Source organism: Fragaria vesca, unplaced genomic scaffold, assembly GCF_000184155.1.
Source record: "Fragaria vesca subsp. vesca unplaced genomic scaffold, FraVesHawaii_1.0 scf0512992, whole genome shotgun sequence".
Classification (NCBI taxonomy): Eukaryota; Viridiplantae; Streptophyta; class Magnoliopsida; order Rosales; family Rosaceae; genus Fragaria; species Fragaria vesca.
The window spans coordinates 132,088-150,842 of NW_004443406.1; the positions used below are offsets into that span (position 1 = coordinate 132,088).

The 18,755-nt window shown below is 40.3% G+C and overlaps 5 protein-coding genes across 6 annotated transcripts; 2 read left to right on the forward strand and 3 right to left on the reverse strand.

The window, feature by feature from the left end:
* Window positions 1-2,415: 2,415 nt before the first annotated feature.
* LOC101311149 (protein FAR1-RELATED SEQUENCE 5-like) lies at window positions 2,416-3,363 on the reverse strand. Its single transcript, XM_004309585.1, has one exon. It carries the CDS (start codon window positions 3,361-3,363, stop codon window positions 2,416-2,418), a length of 948 nt encoding a protein of 315 aa, XP_004309633.1.
* Window positions 3,364-4,605: 1,242 nt separating this feature from the next.
* On the forward strand, window positions 4,606-7,774 carry LOC101308041. The gene is made up of 5 exons (XM_004309576.1): window positions 4,606-4,876; window positions 5,283-6,161; window positions 6,379-6,579; window positions 6,913-7,108; window positions 7,226-7,774. Exons 1-5 carry the CDS (start codon window positions 4,760-4,762, stop codon window positions 7,408-7,410), a joined length of 1,578 nt encoding a protein of 525 aa, XP_004309624.1. The 5' UTR covers window positions 4,606-4,759; the 3' UTR covers window positions 7,411-7,774.
* A 357-nt stretch (window positions 7,775-8,131) lies between these two features.
* Window positions 8,132-11,022, reverse strand: LOC101308337 (BES1/BZR1 homolog protein 4-like). 2 transcript variants are annotated; one of them, XM_004309578.1, is made up of 3 exons: window positions 10,732-10,947; window positions 8,947-9,309; window positions 8,132-8,871 (listed from the first exon to the last, which is right to left on the reverse strand). In XM_004309578.1, the coding sequence occupies exons 1-3, from the start codon at window positions 10,945-10,947 to the stop codon at window positions 8,539-8,541; spliced, it is 912 nt and encodes a 303-aa protein (XP_004309626.1). In that variant the 3' UTR covers window positions 8,132-8,538. The 2 variants fall into 2 exon arrangements, with proteins under 2 accessions (XP_004309626.1, XP_004309625.1); XM_004309577.1 differs by having other exon boundaries at window positions 8,132-9,309; window positions 10,732-11,022.
* A 3,985-nt stretch (window positions 11,023-15,007) lies between these two features.
* Window positions 15,008-17,237, forward strand: LOC101311435 (heat stress transcription factor A-4a-like). Its single transcript, XM_004309586.1, has 2 exons — window positions 15,008-15,831; window positions 15,960-17,237. Exons 1-2 carry the CDS (start codon window positions 15,616-15,618, stop codon window positions 17,235-17,237), a joined length of 1,494 nt encoding a protein of 497 aa, XP_004309634.1. The 5' UTR covers window positions 15,008-15,615.
* Window positions 17,238-18,013: 776 nt separating this feature from the next.
* On the reverse strand, window positions 18,014-18,652 carry LOC101311721. Its single transcript, XM_004309587.1, has one exon. The coding sequence runs from the start codon at window positions 18,650-18,652 to the stop codon at window positions 18,014-18,016; it is 639 nt and encodes a 212-aa protein (XP_004309635.1).
* Between the last annotated feature and the right edge of the window lie 103 nt (window positions 18,653-18,755).

Sequence of the window (18,755 nt, forward strand, 5' to 3'; positions counted from 1 at the left end):
CAAGCTAAAATCTTAAGTGAATGTTGCAGTTGATTTAGCTGTTTTTTTGTACGTTTGCTCGCCAGAAACATATGTATTATAGGAAATAAGCTAAAGAATATGTAACTTCAGATCATACTCCAACGTATAGCAACTATTTTTTAGCTAGCAATTAGAGTGTTATGTATTATAGCCTGCTGCAACAGTATATTATAGCCTGCTGCTACAGCAACTCCGATGTAGATGTAATATGTGACTAGCAGCTATCACCACTTTAATGTAGCCTCATTATGTACCATACAACTGCCTTAATATTTTTTGTGATATGATCACCTCTTTTATGAACAATTAGTGTTTCTCCATTATACACTAAAACCACCCGTGGCTAGCCGCGGGCACGGCACCTAGTATTTCACGATTGATGAGTTGCAGAAACAATTCAAGGTCTAAAATAATAAGAAAAGAAGGGGTTAAAAAGGGAAGTTTCTGAGGAAAGTTAGAGAAAAAAATTTGAGGGGTGTGTATAAATGAATTGAGGTTGTGTAAATAAAATTTCTATTATTATTATTATTATTATTATTATTTTCACTTTTAGTCTAAGAGTCACCAAACATGATCTACATGAAGTAAACATTTGCATTCTATTAAAATGCATTAATCGTGACTCTAACAAACGCCAAAGTCACCAAGACATCAAGTTCCAATAATACATTTTGTACAATATAAAAAAATTATGAAAGCCACCTCGGTTATATTAACAAGTTAATAACATGCTTACCCAGTCATTATTTGGGCCGAGATTCATGAGTTTATCTAACAAAGTCAGACTAATCTTTTGCCACAGATGCACAAACTCGGATGTCTCTCAATCCTGCTAGTCACAAACTTGTGGGAGTTGAGGCAAGAACTAGATTTGAGTTAGTGCATGTGCACTGTCTTCTTTCTCTTTGTAGTTAGGATCGCGAGACTCAAAGTCTTACCATGAGGTTTCTATAGTAAACAACTTGACTTATCACATCATGTGATTCTTCTAAGAAAACATGAAAACAATCTTTTTCAATGCCTAGCCAATACGGAAAAATTTAAAGACAGCGAGAGGAAATCCTAAGCCTCCAAAAACCAGTGTCTCCACTTCTGCAAAATTACTCGTCTGATGGCAACCGGATCTGTGATGGCCTCTGGCCTCGTTGGTCTTGGAAGTGCACTGGACGGATGTTCTATTTGATTTCAATCACGGAGCAAGACCGATCTGAGCAAGGTTGAGGGGTTTTAAGCTTTCATGGTTTTTTCTGCTGAAGGAGGCGTCGGCACAAGCAAGGGTGACTCAGCTTGATCTCACAACCACATCAATGGTGAGATCCGTTTTTTTTTTGGCGCAGGGTTTGTGGGTGGTCTCCATTTGAATCCCGCCGACTTCACGCTGTCGTCGAATCGGAGACCTATGTTGGTGCGTGCTGCTGAGGGAGATGGATGAGTCTCATGGTTGTAGGATTTGAAGGCGGTGGGTTGTGATGTGGCGGGGTTGGCAACAGAATCCCAGTTGTGGTTGGAATCCGACGGCGACGGCGCTACAATTTTTATTGATGGTGTGATGGTTGCTGGTGGCGATTGCAAGCTTGGGCCGAACCTGTTTTGGTCTTGCTTCATTGGTTTGCTCTGGACCTAATATGTCTTGGGCCTAGAGTTTTTTTTTACTCTGGGTCCAAAATGGTTATTTTTTCTAGTTTTTTAAGCTTTTTTTTTGGCCTCTAGGGTTTTAAATTACTTTTTGCTAGTTTATTTCCAATAATTTTTCTACGTAGGTTTCTAGGAATCCTAGGTAGATTTTGTGCTTCCATATGGACAAAACTTGGGTGACTAGTCCTTGTTACCTTTGGGTGACAATGACCAATTACAATGCGCCATCTGACATCTTTTAGGAAAAAAAAAAACTGAATATTGTAAACATTGAGATCAAACGGAGACTAACGTTTCTGTCAATGATTAAACGGAAAAGAGATGCAAATAGTTGTTAAACAACTTGGAAGTGCAAATCAGCCCTCAAAGACCAATTTTTTCTAGAGAAAGCACTGGAAGTGCAAATCAGTTACAAAATTTCATCTCTTGCAAAAATGGAATAACAAAATACAATGACAATCTCTATTTGTCTGATCTTTCAATGATCAAAAAAATTCCAAAGAGGATAGCTGAGGCATGCTCAATCTACAATATAATCTTGAGCTCAATCTCCTCAATGTATGTTGTGTTCTTCCTCTTGTGATAATAAACTAAATTGTGTCAACGGTTCCTACAAAATATCAATTCAATTACTCATAATATAAGATAAATTAATAAATCCAAATATGTCAATTACAAATGTGCTACAAGCTTGCAATAAAGAATACCTCTTCTGAGGATCATGTTGACAATCAACATAACATGAATGCTATAACTTTCTTACCTCATAAATAACCACTTGAAAGATTCAATTGTCTCATCATATAACAAAGCTGCGCCAAACAATGTTGTTTGCTTATGATAATTAACCCTAACAAACGGTGCAAAGGGTTGGTCATATTCATTTGTTCGGTACATCATATCAAAACAAAACACATCTCCAAATTGACCATAATCATTTATCGATCGAGCATCTGCCCAAAATATGTTTGTGATCATGTCATCCTCGTCAAGTTGAATTGAATAAAAATATGACGAATTCTCAAATTGCATCTTTTGAAAGTACTGCAATATAGCACTTGCATCTCCTTTTTCCATTTTAGACATTCGTTTTCTATGTATGTAATTCATGTAATCATTCTTTGTAAATCCAAGATTCTCTGGCCCTCCTACTTCTCTACTCATCAGATCCACAGTGGATTTCATGGAGAACCCAGAATATTCAGCATCATCTGCATGTGCCTTTTGTGCCTTTGATATACTTCTATTGACCTTCAACATATACTTCATAGGAGTAGCAACCAAAGCACGATTATGACTTTTCTGAAATGAGACAACCTTGAAATTTCCATTTTTTTGCAATAGGATAATCATATGCGCTTCACAACCACATCTGGAAACTGGTTGAGAATAAGATGCATTTGTATGCTGCTTTTCATCACGAAAACCTTCTTTTGAACAAGCATAATGTACCCATGTCACAAAATTCTCACTGTTTTTTCTACTGTTTCTTATCTTCACATTGAAGCCATTTTTGCCACCATAATTCATATAATACTTCTTTGCACTCTTAACATCCAGAAACTCTTTTCCAAGAATTACATCTTCAATCGCCTCCTCATTATGATGAGAATGCTCAGAATGCTCGAACTGCTCTTCTTCACCTTTTAAGTCTTTCGAATCATATGTTGGTTGATTGCCTAAGTTTGTACAATCTGCATTATCCATTAACCTACAACAGAGTAACTTAAAAATTATAACCAAGTAACCAACTTCTATCATCTAATACTTGGAATTTTTAGTTCAAAGCTACACAAAGACCAACAGATGCCAATAAGACAATTTAACTGAAGCACAAAGATTTTTTTTCCTTGCCTTGGTCTCATTTCACTGATATTCGAAATCTTGAACCCAATTACTGTTATATAAACTTGTAAAGGCTTAAGAATAACAACACAACAAATTCAAATATATATGCATATCAACAATCGGCAAGTATCTTCAACCAAATTACAACAATCGATATTTAACCAAAGAAATAAATGAATCGGCAATGGAGGATAACAATGGCTCAGTCATACCTACCCATCAACTTGTAGCTCAAGACCTTTCGATGTCACTCAAGAGTCAAGACCGAATCGGGATCGAGTTGAACTCAAAGAGAGACATGAGGAGGAGGACGAGAAGCAAATCGGCGAACGTGAGGGTTGAGATCTTCGAGTCTCCACGAGAGAAGTGGGATTTGGGACAGGAGAGTTCGTCTCCGCAGAAGCAAGAGTTTGGGTCTGTGAGGAATTTGGGAAAGAAGGTCTCTGTTTAATTAGAGAGAAGAGTAACAAGGCCTGGTCTCCGTTTAATCCCAACAGAAACGAGGTCTCCGTTTAATATCTATGTTTACAATTTTCAGTTTTTTTCTTTTCTATTTTTCTTAAATATGCCAGGTGTCGCATTGTAATTGACTCTTATCACCTAAAGGTAACAAGGCCTGGTCACTCAAGTTTTGGCCCTTGATGTTTCTTTTACATCTAAATAGTGAAAACTTTTGAGACACCGCAATTGAGCGCCTTGGCAATGAGAATTATCATACAAAATTATATCTATGTTAAGTGCAATGAGAATTATCATACAAAATTATATCTATGTTAAGTTAGATTATAGCATGTTAGGCTCATCGTTGATGAGCGGAAATGTATAATGTAATGGTATGTGAATCATATCAATTCATTGGGGTCTGTATCTGTGTCATTTTAGCTGTAACTATTAATACAATGAGTTATATGTCCGTTTTTGCTTTTAAAAAAAAAAAGTGTTTCTTCTAAAAAATTATTTTTGAAAAAATAAATAAACTAAATAAATTGAATCAGTTTTCATGAAGTATAAATAAACTAAATAAAACTCGGAAAAGCAATAACAGAGAGATAGGGTCATAGGGGAAACGTTTAAAAGACGAAGACTGACCGACACGCCATTACAGCTTCACCCTCTAAACCAAAACTCCTCTTTTCTTCTCCGGTTACTCGTAAAGCTTTGGTTTTCAATTCGTCTCTTCTCAACAAATCACCCTTAATGCTTCTTATATGCCCAACAAGAACATAGAGGAAAAGCTCGATTAGGTCAGACTCCAATGGACGGCGATCATCACAACCCCGATTTTGAACTTGAACCCGAGGCTTTGTCTTCTAGGGTATCCGATTTCTCGCTTCACCATGACACCCCCAACTCCGAAGTTCAATACCCACCGGTAATTTTTCACTCTTTCTTTGTTTGTTTCTTAAATTGGGCTTCGTGATTTTATCTGTGTGTGATTAAAGTTTCAATTTTTAATATCGCAAAGTAAGTTTTGGTATTATTTTGTGGTAATTATGGAATTTTGATGATAGTATGTTGAGGTATTTGATGATGAAACGTATTTTAAGGCTCAGTGTTGAAGGTATTTTAAGGCTCAGTGTTGAAGTGAAAATTTTGGCTGTATGGTAAGCGAAATTGGAAAAATTAAGTCTTTATTCATCATGTAATCATCTAAGTCTTTTATGTTTTTACTAGCTGTAAATTTGACCTTTTTGCTTCCTGTTTGCGACTTATAAAGTCCGAATTGTTCCAAATTTGAATTAGCTAAGATGGTAGTTTGCACTGTGTATTGATTACAGATTGATAGGGAAGATAAAAATCATAGGGAGCATAAGTATAGTGATGAACCGAAACTGACAGAATGTAGAGAGGATGACTCTGAGCTTCATGGGAAGGATCACGAGGTATCAGAAGCCGGCCGTCCGGAGAAAAAGAAGTACTTTTATTATGATGCTCCTCATTTTGAGGATACGGGGGTTTGGATACCTGTTTCTGTTCCCCCTATGTTGGAAACGGAGCATGAAGAGTGGTCGAGAGGTTTTTACGCAAATGGTGGGTTCTTTCCCGAGAATGATACGGGTTGGGGACAATTTATCGGGGATGAGAAGGAGATGACCATGTGGGATGTGATGGTGGAAATGTTGCTTGCGGCCCGTGGGAAAGTGAGTTCTTTGGCTTCCCCTGATATTTATGGGTGTCGACTTTCATGGATGTCTGATAATCTGCTCGAGCAAGCATGGAAGGAAATGGCACAAACACTCACAGATGCCAACCTGGCTCATGTACATGAAATTCTGGAAGCTGACCCACCAAAGTGGCTGGCTGATAGTTCTGCATCTTCTTGTATGCTCTGTGGGGTGCAGTTTCATCCAATCATGTGCTCTAGACATCACTGTCGGTTTTGTGGTGGAATATTTTGTGGCGACTGTTCCAAGGGAAGGAGTCTGTTGCCCAAAAAGTTTCGTGTTGCAGATCCTCAGCGTGTCTGTGATGTATGCTGTGTAAGACTTGAGTCTGTCCAGCCGCACTTGATGGACCAAGTAAGTCACGCTGCTCAGGTACCAACCCATGATCTTACTGACCTTAGCACTTTGAGGTCATGGGTCAATATTCCTTGGGGACGGTCCATGGAGTATGAGATATATAAGGCAACAATTGCAATCCAGGCTTACAAGAAGGTAAGAGTTTTAAGTGCCAAGACTGTTTAACTTGTATATTTGATGCCTACTGTTTTGAAAGACGGTGGTTTTAACCTACAATTTCAGAAATCGTGTTTAATGATGTTGCAAGATTAGTGTCTGCTCTGATCATAACATACTGAATAATCATGAATTTGATTATTATGAAATTGAAATCCATTCGTAGTGAAAGTGCCTCATGGATTTCATTGGTCAGGTATGTGCCCTAAAGCCTGAGAAGTCAATTCCTGATGCCATTCTGAGACAAGCAAAAGGCCTTGCAATAATCACTGCTGTCAAGGTTGGAGTTATGGTTACCTACAATATAGGTACAGGACTTGTGATTGCTCGCAGAGAAGATGGCTCTTGGTCTCCTCCATCTGCTGTTTCAACCTTTGGTGTAGGATGGGGAGCACAGGTGAAATATTTTATCTCTTTAACAAATTTCAATTTAAATTCTCTATTTCATATAGTTCATTCAGATTTTATCAAATAGAAGGAACTCATCTAAGATGTATATGGAGAAAAACATTAATTGTCAACAGTTTTTGAAATACATATGATTTTTGCAAAAATAGGCTCTTTTGCTACCTTTATTTCGAAAAGCATTTAGTTCCTATTTTAATGCACCTGTTAGATTTTTGTAATGTGATGTCCAGGCTGCCAATCATTTCATTCCAGTCTTGTGTGTCTGTCTTTTCCATGTATCTGTAGACTTGAGATAAGTACAACTTCCTCCGTTTTCTTGCAGGCTGGAGGGGAGTTGACAGACTTTATCATTATTTTGAGAACAAGTGAAGCTGTAAGGACATTCAGTGGTACTGCTCATCTGTCAGTAGGAGCTGGCATGAGTGCTGCAGTTGGCCCCTTTGGAAGGACAGCTGAAGCTGATTTTCGAGCCGGCGATGGTGGTTACACTGCTTGTTATACATACAGCTGCAGTAAAGGTGTGTCTATATCGAAGTTCAGTATCTTGTTTACATTTTGGAGTGTGTTTTATTGTCTTTTTTCATGATGTGCAATGTTTTCATAATACCACAACTCAACCACCCTTGGATTTGCAGGTGCATTTGTTGGATGTTCACTTGAAGGTAGTATCGTAACCAGCCGCACACAGGTAAATTCTCGATTTTATGGCAGCCAGTCGCTGAATGCATCAGATATACTCCTTGGCTCGTTGCCTAAGCCACCTGCGGCTGCCACTCTCTATCGTGCACTTTCAGATCTATATCAGAAGCTTGACCGTTGACAAAGCGGAGTACACGCTTCTTATTTCTGTGCTGAACCACTAACTGCAGGGGGCCCGGGGGGGTTGAATAAATTGTTGATCTCTGTATATATGTCATCGTGCATATGCTATGAAGGTTCTTTGCTGCCATTCTTTGCCCATGAAACACTTCATGGGGTTTCAGCATGTCCATGGGAGCACAGCAAGGGAACAAAAACGTTCCTTAATGGATAAAGCTTTATTTTATATTGCCAAATGACCTGTCAACTTCGTGTATATATTCATACTGTCGTCCTTTGTATCTGTAAATATGACCCATTGGAGAAATCAATTACTTGGTGAAAATATATGTTTCTTTGAAAGCTTTGGTTTGTTGAGCATTATCTGCATTTCTGTTTCATTTAAAGAGCGAGTGTATTGTACTAGGGATGTCTCTATTTCTGAGGCTCATCGAGGTGCTTGTAAATCCTTCACAATTTGTGACTTCTAAACAAGGAATGTGGATTCAAGCCTCCGTGGTGGTCTGATTATATGGCTCTCCTTCAATTGCGTACGGAAGCCTAATCATTTCATTGGGAGGATGATTTAGAGATGATAGAATAGTTTGAGCAGATGAAATCAATATCTGTAATTGAAACAACTGACTGGCAAAAAAAAAAAAAATTGAGCATATCCAACAACGACATCGGTCAGAAATCCATTAGCTAATTTTACCCCAAAAAAAAAAAATCCATAGCTAATTGGTTAACCTCCATATTCAGATTCTGTCTCAATCTCAGAATCCGAAACAAACAAACATCCAAGACAGAAAAATCAATCCTTCCAACTGTAAGGAGGCAAGGGAAAAAAGAAAATTCGAAGAATGAGTTTAACATAAGGGGCAAACACCACCATGAACTATATATAAATTCAATTTTAAATTCTCTTTTGTTGAGCAAAAAATGAAAAAGAGAAAAAGAAAAAGAAAATAAAGCAGCTGCTCCTAGTCACTGTACTTCTAACTGACATAAACAACCCGGACATTGAAGTTGAACTCTCTCATTCCATCCTCGCAAGCCTGTCTCTATCTGCAGCACTAAGATGAGTCCTTAAACACGACCAGAAACGGAAGAAGCTCTTCGAGAACCAACATTCAGCCGAGAATCCCATTTACCTGGTCTTAGTGCTCCCAAGAGTGAGTTCAAGATCATCCGATACACATTCCTCAATCCTCTCACCTTCCCATGGTTTCACTAACCCTGTTGCATTGCTCCCAAAGGCAAACTCAGCTGCCATCCCATCTGACATTGCAACATCTCCAGTGTGGTCTAGACCTGCAGCAACTACAGGGGAACATGTTCCGCTTTGCCCAGGAGTCCACATCCGAGAACCACCACCTGACAAGGCCTCCTTGAACCCAAAAGGGTTCCGCGAGACAAGGCTGAATGTGGGGGATGATGGCCCACTTTGAAGCCCGGCAAGCCATCCTGAATCAGGAAGAACCTGGCGACCAGGGCTTGGCGGGGTGGATGAGGGCAGGAAAGAATAATGCTGGCCACCCCAGTTTGAGCCAGCCACAGCTTCATCCCAATCACTTTTGGTTCGAGGAGTCCGCGAAGTTGGGGAGCTCAGCGGTGGTGTAACTGGAGCACTGATGGAACCCCCTGGAATGAAGAGTTGGGGGAGCTTGGATGTGGCAGATGATGAGCCAGTCGATGAGAGGGTTTTAAGCCATGGGATGAGAGAATTGGCATCAGCATTGCCGTTTGCATTTGCTGGATAGCGAGCTGGACTCGGGAAGGAAGACGAGGCAGGACTCGGATTGTAGGACGCACATGGACTCGGATTGTAGGATGCACATGGACTCGGTTGGTATGATGAACATGGACTAGCTGATGTCGACCCTCCTATTATGTCCATGCGATCCACAGGTTTGCATCCCTGCAGTAATCAAAACAGCATCTATGATGAGACAAAATTGTTCAAAGATCTAACATTTCACAATACTTCACCGTCCAACAAAGATTTCTACTTCTTCCCAATCGATCAAAGTTTGGCAACTACATGAACTTTAACTAATGTCTACCTTTTCTACACTCTTCTTCCATCCCAATCTAATCTAATCATCAATCGATCAAAGTTTGGCAACTACATGAACTTTAACTAATGTCTACCTTTTCTACACTCTTCTTCCATCCCAATCTAATCTAACTTTAACTAATGTCGCTATTTTTATCACATAAATACAGTCTAGCACACAAGCAACATCAGTGCTCACAGCCACAATATAATATAAGCAACACTTAAAAAATCGGTGGCACAACTGTGTAACTTGACTAATTGCACTCCAAATCATAGACAAGTAAAAAGAGGAAAAATAATGTCCAACAGCGGCTAGTTAATGGTTCTCCGGCCCCCCTCCATGACACGCCACCTCCCAACATGTTCCCTCTCCCTACACGCTTTACTTTACCTTTTCTTTACTTTACTTTTTACTGCCCCAAAAGCTCAAGCACACAAAATTACAACTCTAACCCCCGAATGGAATCCAAGAATTTCCAGGCAAATTTCGGAAACAATATTCTCAACACCAAGTCAAGAAAGAACAAGAAGAAGAAAGCACCGCCCCACGAGCCACCATATGCCATGTTATCACTCTACGCGTAATTAGCGGGTAGTCGCCGTAGAATTTTCAAACAAATCAATAATGCGTACAGAAAAAGGACCCAACTGCCCTCCACTCCGAAGCGGTAAATTCGAAGACAGTGAAAAGAAAAGGGAACAGGTAAAGATTTCCAAAGAGGTAAAGAAACCGGAATCTTTTCAGAGAGTGAAGAAACACTACCGCAGAGGGAAAACCAAGGAAAAGGAAGAAAGAACAATCACTTGCATTAAAGCCAAGTGAAAGTTTTGGGAGTCGAGAAAACCCCCCAAATGACAATAACACCCTTCAACAAAAGACTGTACGTTCGTAAACAGATGTGGTGTCAGTTATCTTCAGACGTAAGGGCATTTTGGGAAGTGGAAAAAGAAGCTCCTGCAGGTCTCTCCTGACCTGGTGGTGCGTTCATCGTGTCTCATTAGAACCCGAATATCAAAGTATGCCCTCGTTTTCCGTGCCACCCCCGCTGTCGTCATTAACGTAACGTACACCAGTAGATGCAAATCCAAATCAACCTCAACCGTCCCGGTCACTACTACGACCGGAGCCTAACCGCACACGGCGGACGTCAGCAAAGAAAAAGAAGCTGAAGCGAGATCAACTAAATTCAGATCCATCCATGACAGTAACGGGAGCGGTTCATGCTCCGGTGACCGGAAATGAACTAGTATAATAGATATGAATTCAGAAGGAATTATTACCTTGCGGTAAGTGGTGCCGTCTTCTTCGACGGTCCAACCGGCTTCGTTGCAGAGAGCTTTGAGGACCTCGTTGTTGTCGCAGTGCTTGGGGAGCTTGTAGTTGCCGTACATACGGAGGCCGGAGTAGATCTTCGCGGCGATGGCGCGGCGCCTCCGCTCCCTCTTCTTGTTGTTCTCCCTCTCCTTCCACGTAGGCATTCTCGTCCCTGTCGTCATCATTAATCAGCGATCCGGACGGAGAATCAACCCGGCCGGCGAGGAGGTTGGCGGTTTTCTTGTGCGGAGTTTTAATAGGGAGGAGAGGAAGAAGTGAAGGGGAGTTTTGGACAAGGGGAGCTAAATACAAGTGGTGTGTGAGAATGGGCTTGGTTGGTTAAAAAACTACGAAAGTGCCACTGCTTTATTTTATGGCTCTGACTCCGGAATCACGGGGCTTAACACGTGTTTAGGCTTTTTAAAAAGGGAGAGGGGGTGCGAGTGGCCTCGTGGCCTTCGACTTTCGTGGTAGCTTACGGGAACGACGTCGTTTAGGTGTTTTGACATTATTGGTTCTTCATTCGTGTTTCTATTTCGGAATGATTATTTTGGCCAACAAGGAGGCAAGTTGATTAGGGGTAGAATGGGGATATACAAGGTGGGATGGGATTATGATTAGCGTTTGTAATAATGGTATCGTGGACCATCGAAATTCAAACGGTCGTATTCAGGTCGACTGACCTGCCTTGGCTAGTTTTGATGATCTACCTCGAGTCCTAACTCCTAATCTTTTTCCGTCAAGCTAGTTTTAGTAATTGACTAGGCTTCCAGGTTCAACTAATTCAAGAAGTGAGTGACTAGATTGACATTGAACTTATTTGAGGGTTTACGTTTTTACGAATGATAGTGTGTTTTGATTTCAAGTTCAACGATAATAATATGTTAACGATTATCGTACTTTATACATATACACATTATAATCTTATAACTTTTTATTCGAAAAGAGTAATCAAGCACGGAACACTTTTTATACTACTTTCTCATATGGAGTAAAAATTAGGATGGTTCTACTCATCAATCACAACAAAGAAATAAAATAGACTTTTATATAATCAAATTCATAACATCTCTTGTATTGCATATGAATATACGTAACATCGCCTCAATTCGACCGTTTTGGCGTTCTCCAAAGGTGTGATTGGTGCTATATATGGACGGACCTAACCCTATACGTGGAGTTGAAGAAGTATTATGGCTAATTAAATACAAAAGAGGTTAATGATGGTGCTTTAGGGTTAGAATTGCTAATACGAGCAACTAGTGTAGCTTAGCTTAGGACGGTCATGACTCATGCGTGTATAATCAGAAAGTCAAAGAAAACATGAGTAGGACAGAGATTGCGACGGGATGGGACGGATGGGTGGGCAACGGCGCGGCGGGGCCGGGTTGCTTGCCGGCGTGCGGTGGCTACGATACAACGGAGATATGGTGCTGCTTTTTTTTGTCTTTTGTCAGTGAGCCGATGACATGTGTGAGCTCAGAGACAGAGAGAGAGAGAGAGAGAGAGAGAGATAGAGATAGTTGTTTGTTGGTGGTGCAGTGTGATATGATAGCTTGATGCTTGTTCACCAGAGAAAGAAAACAAATTAAGGGTCCGATCTCCACCTTTCACGTGACCCATATATGTCTGTGTTATGATCCGTATATATATGAGGGACTGACATGCTCGATGTGCAGGACTGCAGGTGGTTCATGAGCTTTTTGTGGTAGGATCGGAGCCAGCTGGGAGTTTGTACGGGCCCGCCGTAGCGCCACCTTGCCATCTCTCGTGGATGGTCCGGCTCAACCTCCTCCCATCATATGCTTTGTCGATCTGTGGCTGATTTAGTGGCCGAGCCACATTGTCACCTGGTTCTACTGTTCGATTCACCAGACTCTCCGATACTACGTTCGACACGATGGACCGATGGATTATTCTACACTCTAGCCTCTAGGAGTCTAGGGTATGTAAGATAATTTCACTAATCATGATTCATGGGCGCCGATGAAGAGTATTTTTTTTTTTTACGTGGGTTGTTTGTTATTTGTTGAAACTAAGAATAAAGAATGAACCCGAATTTTACTAATACATGAAAGTAAACGAAAATGTAAAACAATCCGTTACAATAAATTTACATCTTTGTCATACTCCTTAATGTAATTCAATCATTTAATGATGAATTGTATTAAGAAAAATTAATAAATGATTAGGACTAACACGGATTACTAAAGATAACTACGTACATGTTCAACTTCAACTTACTCAAGATTTGTCTTTTGATTCTCTTATCTTGTATGACAATATATGACAGCCCTCTTTAAATTTGTAATCTAACAACATCATTAACTAAAATCGTGACACTTGAAACATTTTAAACTTATTTTAACCAAACGTGCATCTAAAGCATAAATTAAGATTTGATTTGGTTTATACTTTAGTTTAGTATTAGTGTAATCCATCCTAGGTCTTAGCTGATTAATAGATTGGAAAGCAGCAAGCAACCTGCATACTGTAGTTTGGCAGCTAGCTATTTGTACCATTGAAGATAAGATTAAGAAATAAGCAAAAACCAAGGACAGGGTCCTACACGTCCAGAAATTCAACCACCTACACGTGCGCCGCGGACTCCACGACCGTATCCAAAACCCGATTGGAACCCACGCCCTCGGGTCCGCCACACCTTCCTTGTTTGGGGTCAGGTCTGAGAATGAGAGAGGCTTTTCGCGCCTTATTTTTTTTCTTTTTGTTTATTTTTGTGTTTCCCCGTGGTGCGTGGCACCGATTGGGGGGTTTAGAAAAACTGGTTGTGGTGGGCCACCACCTTTAATCATCTCTGTCCGTCACATCGGCGGGGCCACGTGATGTCCGGCATGACCGCCACCCACGAGGCACTCTCAGGCCTGGCCTCGGTGAATCTGCCCTATAATGGGCTTTCATGGGCCTCTGGTTGCAATGTTATGGGCTGAGTAGGCTAACACTGGACAAACCCAATCACAACTCCGGTGGTGCAGACATTCAAAGGTCGTATTATTGACCGGACGGGATACGGAAAATGATATTCATCGGCGGAAATTAATACCAAGTTGTTTTCATACTAATGCATAGTCAGATGGCAAATCCTCTCTTCGCAGACGAGTTTGCCGATCGATACCTAGACCTACCTGGTATCGATGGTTTGTTCTTTAGCAAGATCTTGCTATGAGTCTTAGGATCCCAATATTATGTGCTCTTCTCCCATTACCTTGTCCAAAGTTGACAAATAGTTTAAGTTTCAGAATTCAAAGGTCGCATTTTCAAATCTTGTGCGATATTTTTCATGGTGATCTAGGGGAATAATCTTTTTGTACTTATCTTAACCAAAACGTGTGGTGGTGTAACGGGCTGATCAGAAGCCATGTGTACGGCTGACGTTGGGAGATGCATGCCTTTCCCTTCTAATCAATTCACTAAATTAGTGACAAATCCCTTGATTATGAGGCCACCCCACCCAAGCACACACGTCAGTCCCACACTTTTCTAAGCACACAAATATGAAATATCAAAGTTGTTAATTATGACATAAGATAATGGATCAGGTCTTTCCCAACCTTTCCCAAATCCAACATAAGCAATCAGAAAATATAAATGCTCAAGATAATGCTAAACAAAAACCATCAAATTAACCTAGATTTTCTTTTTTCCCGACCAAATTGTGCAGCAAATTAACCTATTGTGAAATAGTAAATGATAAAGTAGTAAGTTAGAATGCAATTGACTAAGAGAAGAAAACGTCGTCTCACATTTTACAGTGCGTGTCTGTTTTGGGTGTTGAGGTGAAAGAGTAGTCAAGTAGATCGTTAAAACGAATCAAAAGTTAAAAGAACATAGAACACGGTTGCTCGTGACATGTGCAACCACCAATTGTATCACAACAACTTACAAGTTAACTTCTTAACTAACACACGATTAAAATCGTTTTTTTACATATCACTTATCTTTTTGAGTGATAAGTCGAGCGTGTTATATAACACGTGGCCACACCACGAGTTCCTCGTGATGCTAAATTCATACTAATTAATCCGGTGTGGGAATCTAAACTAATAACAACGAAAATATAATGACAGAACGACTTCCTACTTCAATCATTCATTTATTCATTTCCTTTCAGATAACATTTATTTCTATTTTCGTACAATAAAAAGGTTAGAATAAAACGAATCCACAGAAAAAAATTCTTACGCGTTTCGAGAAGGAAGGAAGCCCCTTTCGAGAAGCACGACCGAAACGAATCGTTTTCGGGATTTGGGAGTCGACCGCAGTAGCCTTCTTCTCTGCAACTTCGTTAGTTAAGTTTCCAATTTTCTCGTTACTTCTTCTCCAAGCTTGTTTCTGGAAATGTAGTGACGTTCAAAATCTATGAAACTGTTTGCAACCATTTAGTCAAATCTCCTCTCTCCAATTTCTTCAACAAACAAACAAAAAAGATGCGAGTATTGGGTGGTTTTTTCTGGGCATAAAATCGCGGTAACTGAACCAACCTACTGTGTCTGAAGCTTCCTTTATTTCTTTGTCCTCGCATTTCCTTCCTTCCACATATTCCCTAAGATTTTTGGGTTTCCTGGATTCGCAATCCCATTCCTTTTTTTTACTGATTTGGCCATTTGGGCGTTGCTATGTGATTGTCATCCAAAGTGGAACCATTTGGAGTTGAACTGGTGAGTGAAGATTAAATTGTTGGATTTTGGAGTATTGACACATTGCTTACTTGGTTTTGGATCGAATTTTGGGGTTTTGTGTAATTGTTCCTGGAATTTTGGAGCTTTTGAGGAGTGATTGATACATTGCTTTAGTGGGTTTTGGATTTGGGGTTGTTGGGTTGGTGAGTTTGGATGGATGAAGTTCAAGGCATTACTGGATCTTTACCTCCTTTTCTTTCCAAGACGTACGAAATGGTGGATGATTCGTCCACTGATTCAATTGTGTCTTGGAGTGCTGGTGATAAAAGCTTCATTGTGTGGAACCCTCCAGAGTTTGCCAGAGATTTGCTGCCCAAGTATTTTAAGCACAACAACTTCTCTAGCTTCATTAGGCAGCTCAACACATATGTAAGTTCGTTCCCCACTTCAGTTCATATCATGTGTGCTCTGCTGTGTTCTTTTACATTGGTATAACGCTTTGTTTGCTTATATGTAGTTTTAGCTTGCTAATTTGATTTTGAATTTTGCTACAATAGGGTTTTCGAAAGATTGATCCGGAACAATGGGAATTTGCGAATGATGATTTTGTTAGAGGCCAGCCGCAGCTTATGAAGAGCATCCATAGACGAAAGCCGGTGCATAGTCATTCTTTGCCGAACCTGCAGGTACAAGAACAAGGGAGTTCATCGTTATCCGAAGCCGAAAGAAAGAGTATGAAGGATGAAATTGAGAGGCTTAACCATGAAAAAGAATGCCTTGCAGTGGAGTTACAGAGACATGAGCAGGAAAGGCAGGGAATGGAGTTGCAAATGCAGTTCTTGAAGGACCGCTTGCAACATATGCAAGAGCAGCAGCAATCCATGGTGGCATTTGTGGCCCGAGTTTTGCAGAGACCGGAGCTTGCCTCAAATCCTGTACCGCAGTTTGAACTCCGTGACCGAAAGAGGAGGTTTTCAAGTGTCGATTGGGCCTATGATAATGTCAGCATTGGGAATGGTCAGATGGGGAGTTGGCAAAATGTGACTAGAGAAAATATGGAGATGGGAAAGGTACTGGAGTTGGAGTCATTCCTGACATTTTGGGAAGATACTATTCGTGAAGTTGGCCAGACTCAACTTCATGCTAGTACTAACTTGGAGTTGGCTGAATCTACGAGCTGTGGCGAAAGCCCAGCTGTATCCTGCATGCAACGTAGTGTTGGCCATCAATATAAATTGCCAGCAATTGATATGAATTCGGAGCCTGCTGCAGCTGTTTCGCCTGTGCTTGCTGAAAGTGTTTCTCCTGTACCTGCTGGGAGTGTTTCTGCCGAGCCTGCTAGAAGTGTTTCTCCCGAACCGGCTAGAAGCGTTTCTCCCGAGCCTGCTAGAAGTGTTTCTCTTGAGCCTGCTAGAAGCGTTTCTCTTGAGCCGGCTATAAGCGTTTCTCTTGAGCCTGCTAGAAGCGTTTCTCTTGAGCCTGCTAGAAGCGTTTCTCTTGAGCCTGCTAGAAGCGTTTCTCTTGAGCCTGCTAGAAGTGTTTCTTTTGAGCCTGCTAGAAGTGTTTCTTTTGAGCTTGATGCCTCAAAACAAACCTCAAAAGAACAAACAGCAAAACTTTCTGGTGCTGGTGTCAATGACATGTTTTGGGAACAGTTCTTGACAGAGAATCCCGGTTCAACTGACTCGCAGGAAGTACAGTTGGAAAGAAAGGATTCTGATGGTAGGGGGAACGAATTTAGTGCCAGTGAGCATGGCAAGTCGTGGTGGAGTATGAGGAATGTAAATAACCTTACAGAACAGATGGGTCATCTTAGTTCAGTAGAGAACACATGATGCTGTTTGTTTTTTCTATGATTGTGCTTCCCCGGTAGGTTACATCTTACATTTTAGGTATGATGTTATTTTCTATTTAGTACACATATACATACATATATATACATCTACTGTGTTTGTACATGTATATACATCTACTGTGTTTGAGTTCATTCTAGCTTTAGTTCAGTTGAGTATTATCTTACTATATGCTAATTGCTAGTCTTATACCTTCGAAATCAAATAGTAACATTATAACTTCTGTCCAAATTCTACATACCTTTTCTTTCAATCTCATATCATTATGAGGGGCATAAATGTTTCTCAAAATTTCTTGCATTTGTCTACACACTAACGGTGTTTCAGAATTATTTCAAATACTTTTCCACCTACAAAATAATGTTATTCTATCTGTTTTAGATATGCCTCCCTTCATTGGCTAGTGAAGATGGTAAATGGTTGCTTTGGAGTTCAATACAATCTCAATTTTGGCGTATACCTTCTCTGCTTCTCTGGTATTTCTATACAGTTGACTGCATGTTCTTTCAGCATATAGGTAAAGCCAGAATTGTCTAGAGAAACCTAAACAGTGTTGGTTATTTGGTAGTTTCACTTTTCAACTTCAAATTTAGGGGCGGATACTGGATTCTGTTGCAACTGTGAATTTTAGTTTGTTTATGACATTCACACATTTTCAAGCAATAGATCAAAGCTAGAATTGCAGCTAGAAATCTAACAGTAATAATTATCTATTCAGAACATGATCATAAGTTTGTCTACCACTAACCAAAAAGAAATCAGTCATTGCAACATTGATCATTCTGTAATTCACTACCAAAATAGGTTTGATTCAAATCAAACCACACCTGCCGGAATACCTTGATGATGAGATCATGGTATTCATCAGAATTCAGTGTCAGGTAACAAGCTAAGAGCTCTTCAAGATCATCTGGCCGAGTTAGCTTCTTCTCCACAATCATCTCAACCATGGAATCTCTGAAGTCCTGTTGTGGGTCGAATGAGCACTTCACCACTGCAAAGCTATCCAAGCCTGTTCTCACCTGCTGCACCTTTCTCTCCTTTGCTGCCTTTTTTGCTTTCGCCATGTCTTGGAGAGCTTTGATTTTGCAGATTTCAACTCTTGATGCTGTTCTTGGAGAGCAAACTCTGACTTTGTTACTCCGCTTTGGTCTTGATTTCCTCTGCAAGTCTCTGCTTATGTAGACAGATTTCCTGTGTTTCTCACTCTTTGCCATCACCTCTTGTATCTTCATTTCCTTCAACTTCTGCCAATCTGAAGTCGGCTTTTCTTCAGAAACTTCTTCTTCAATTGTTTTCAGATTTGAAGAAGCATATCGATATTTCCTTGCACCAGAAGTTAATCCATGCTTGTTACTATCCTTCTCCTTTGTCAAAATTATTCTTGCTGCTAACATTTCCAACACATCATCCTCTTCTCCTGTTTTGCTTGATCTCTCTTCTGGTTCCTCTGCTTCTCCTTTTAATTCTAACCTCTTCTTCCCTGTAACTCCTTCATTT

Excerpts from the sequence above, each read along its gene's own strand:
- LOC101311149 (XM_004309585.1), bottom strand. The coding sequence starts at position 3,363 with ATGGATAATGCAGATTGTACAAACTTAGGCAATCAACCAACATATGAT.
- LOC101308041 (XM_004309576.1), top strand. The coding sequence starts at position 4,760 with ATGGACGGCGATCATCACAACCCCGATTTTGAACTTGAACCCGAGGCT. Across the intron at positions 6,162-6,378 it reads CAATCCAGGCTTACAAGAAG|GTATGTGCCCTAAAGCCTGA; the intron begins GTAAGAGTTTTA and ends TTCATTGGTCAG. Across the intron at positions 7,109-7,225 it reads TACATACAGCTGCAGTAAAG|GTGCATTTGTTGGATGTTCA; the intron begins GTGTGTCTATAT and ends TTGGATTTGCAG.
- LOC101308337 (XM_004309577.1), bottom strand. The coding sequence starts at position 10,950 with ATGATGACGACAGGGACGAGAATGCCTACGTGGAAGGAGAGGGAGAAC. Across the intron at positions 9,310-10,731 it reads ACGGCACCACTTACCGCAAG|GGATGCAAACCTGTGGATCG; the intron begins GTAATAATTCCT and ends TGATTACTGCAG.
- LOC101311435 (XM_004309586.1), top strand. The coding sequence starts at position 15,616 with ATGGATGAAGTTCAAGGCATTACTGGATCTTTACCTCCTTTTCTTTCC. Across the intron at positions 15,832-15,959 it reads TTAGGCAGCTCAACACATAT|GGTTTTCGAAAGATTGATCC; the intron begins GTAAGTTCGTTC and ends TTGCTACAATAG.
- LOC101311721 (XM_004309587.1), bottom strand. The coding sequence starts at position 18,652 with ATGTTAGCAGCAAGAATAATTTTGACAAAGGAGAAGGATAGTAACAAG.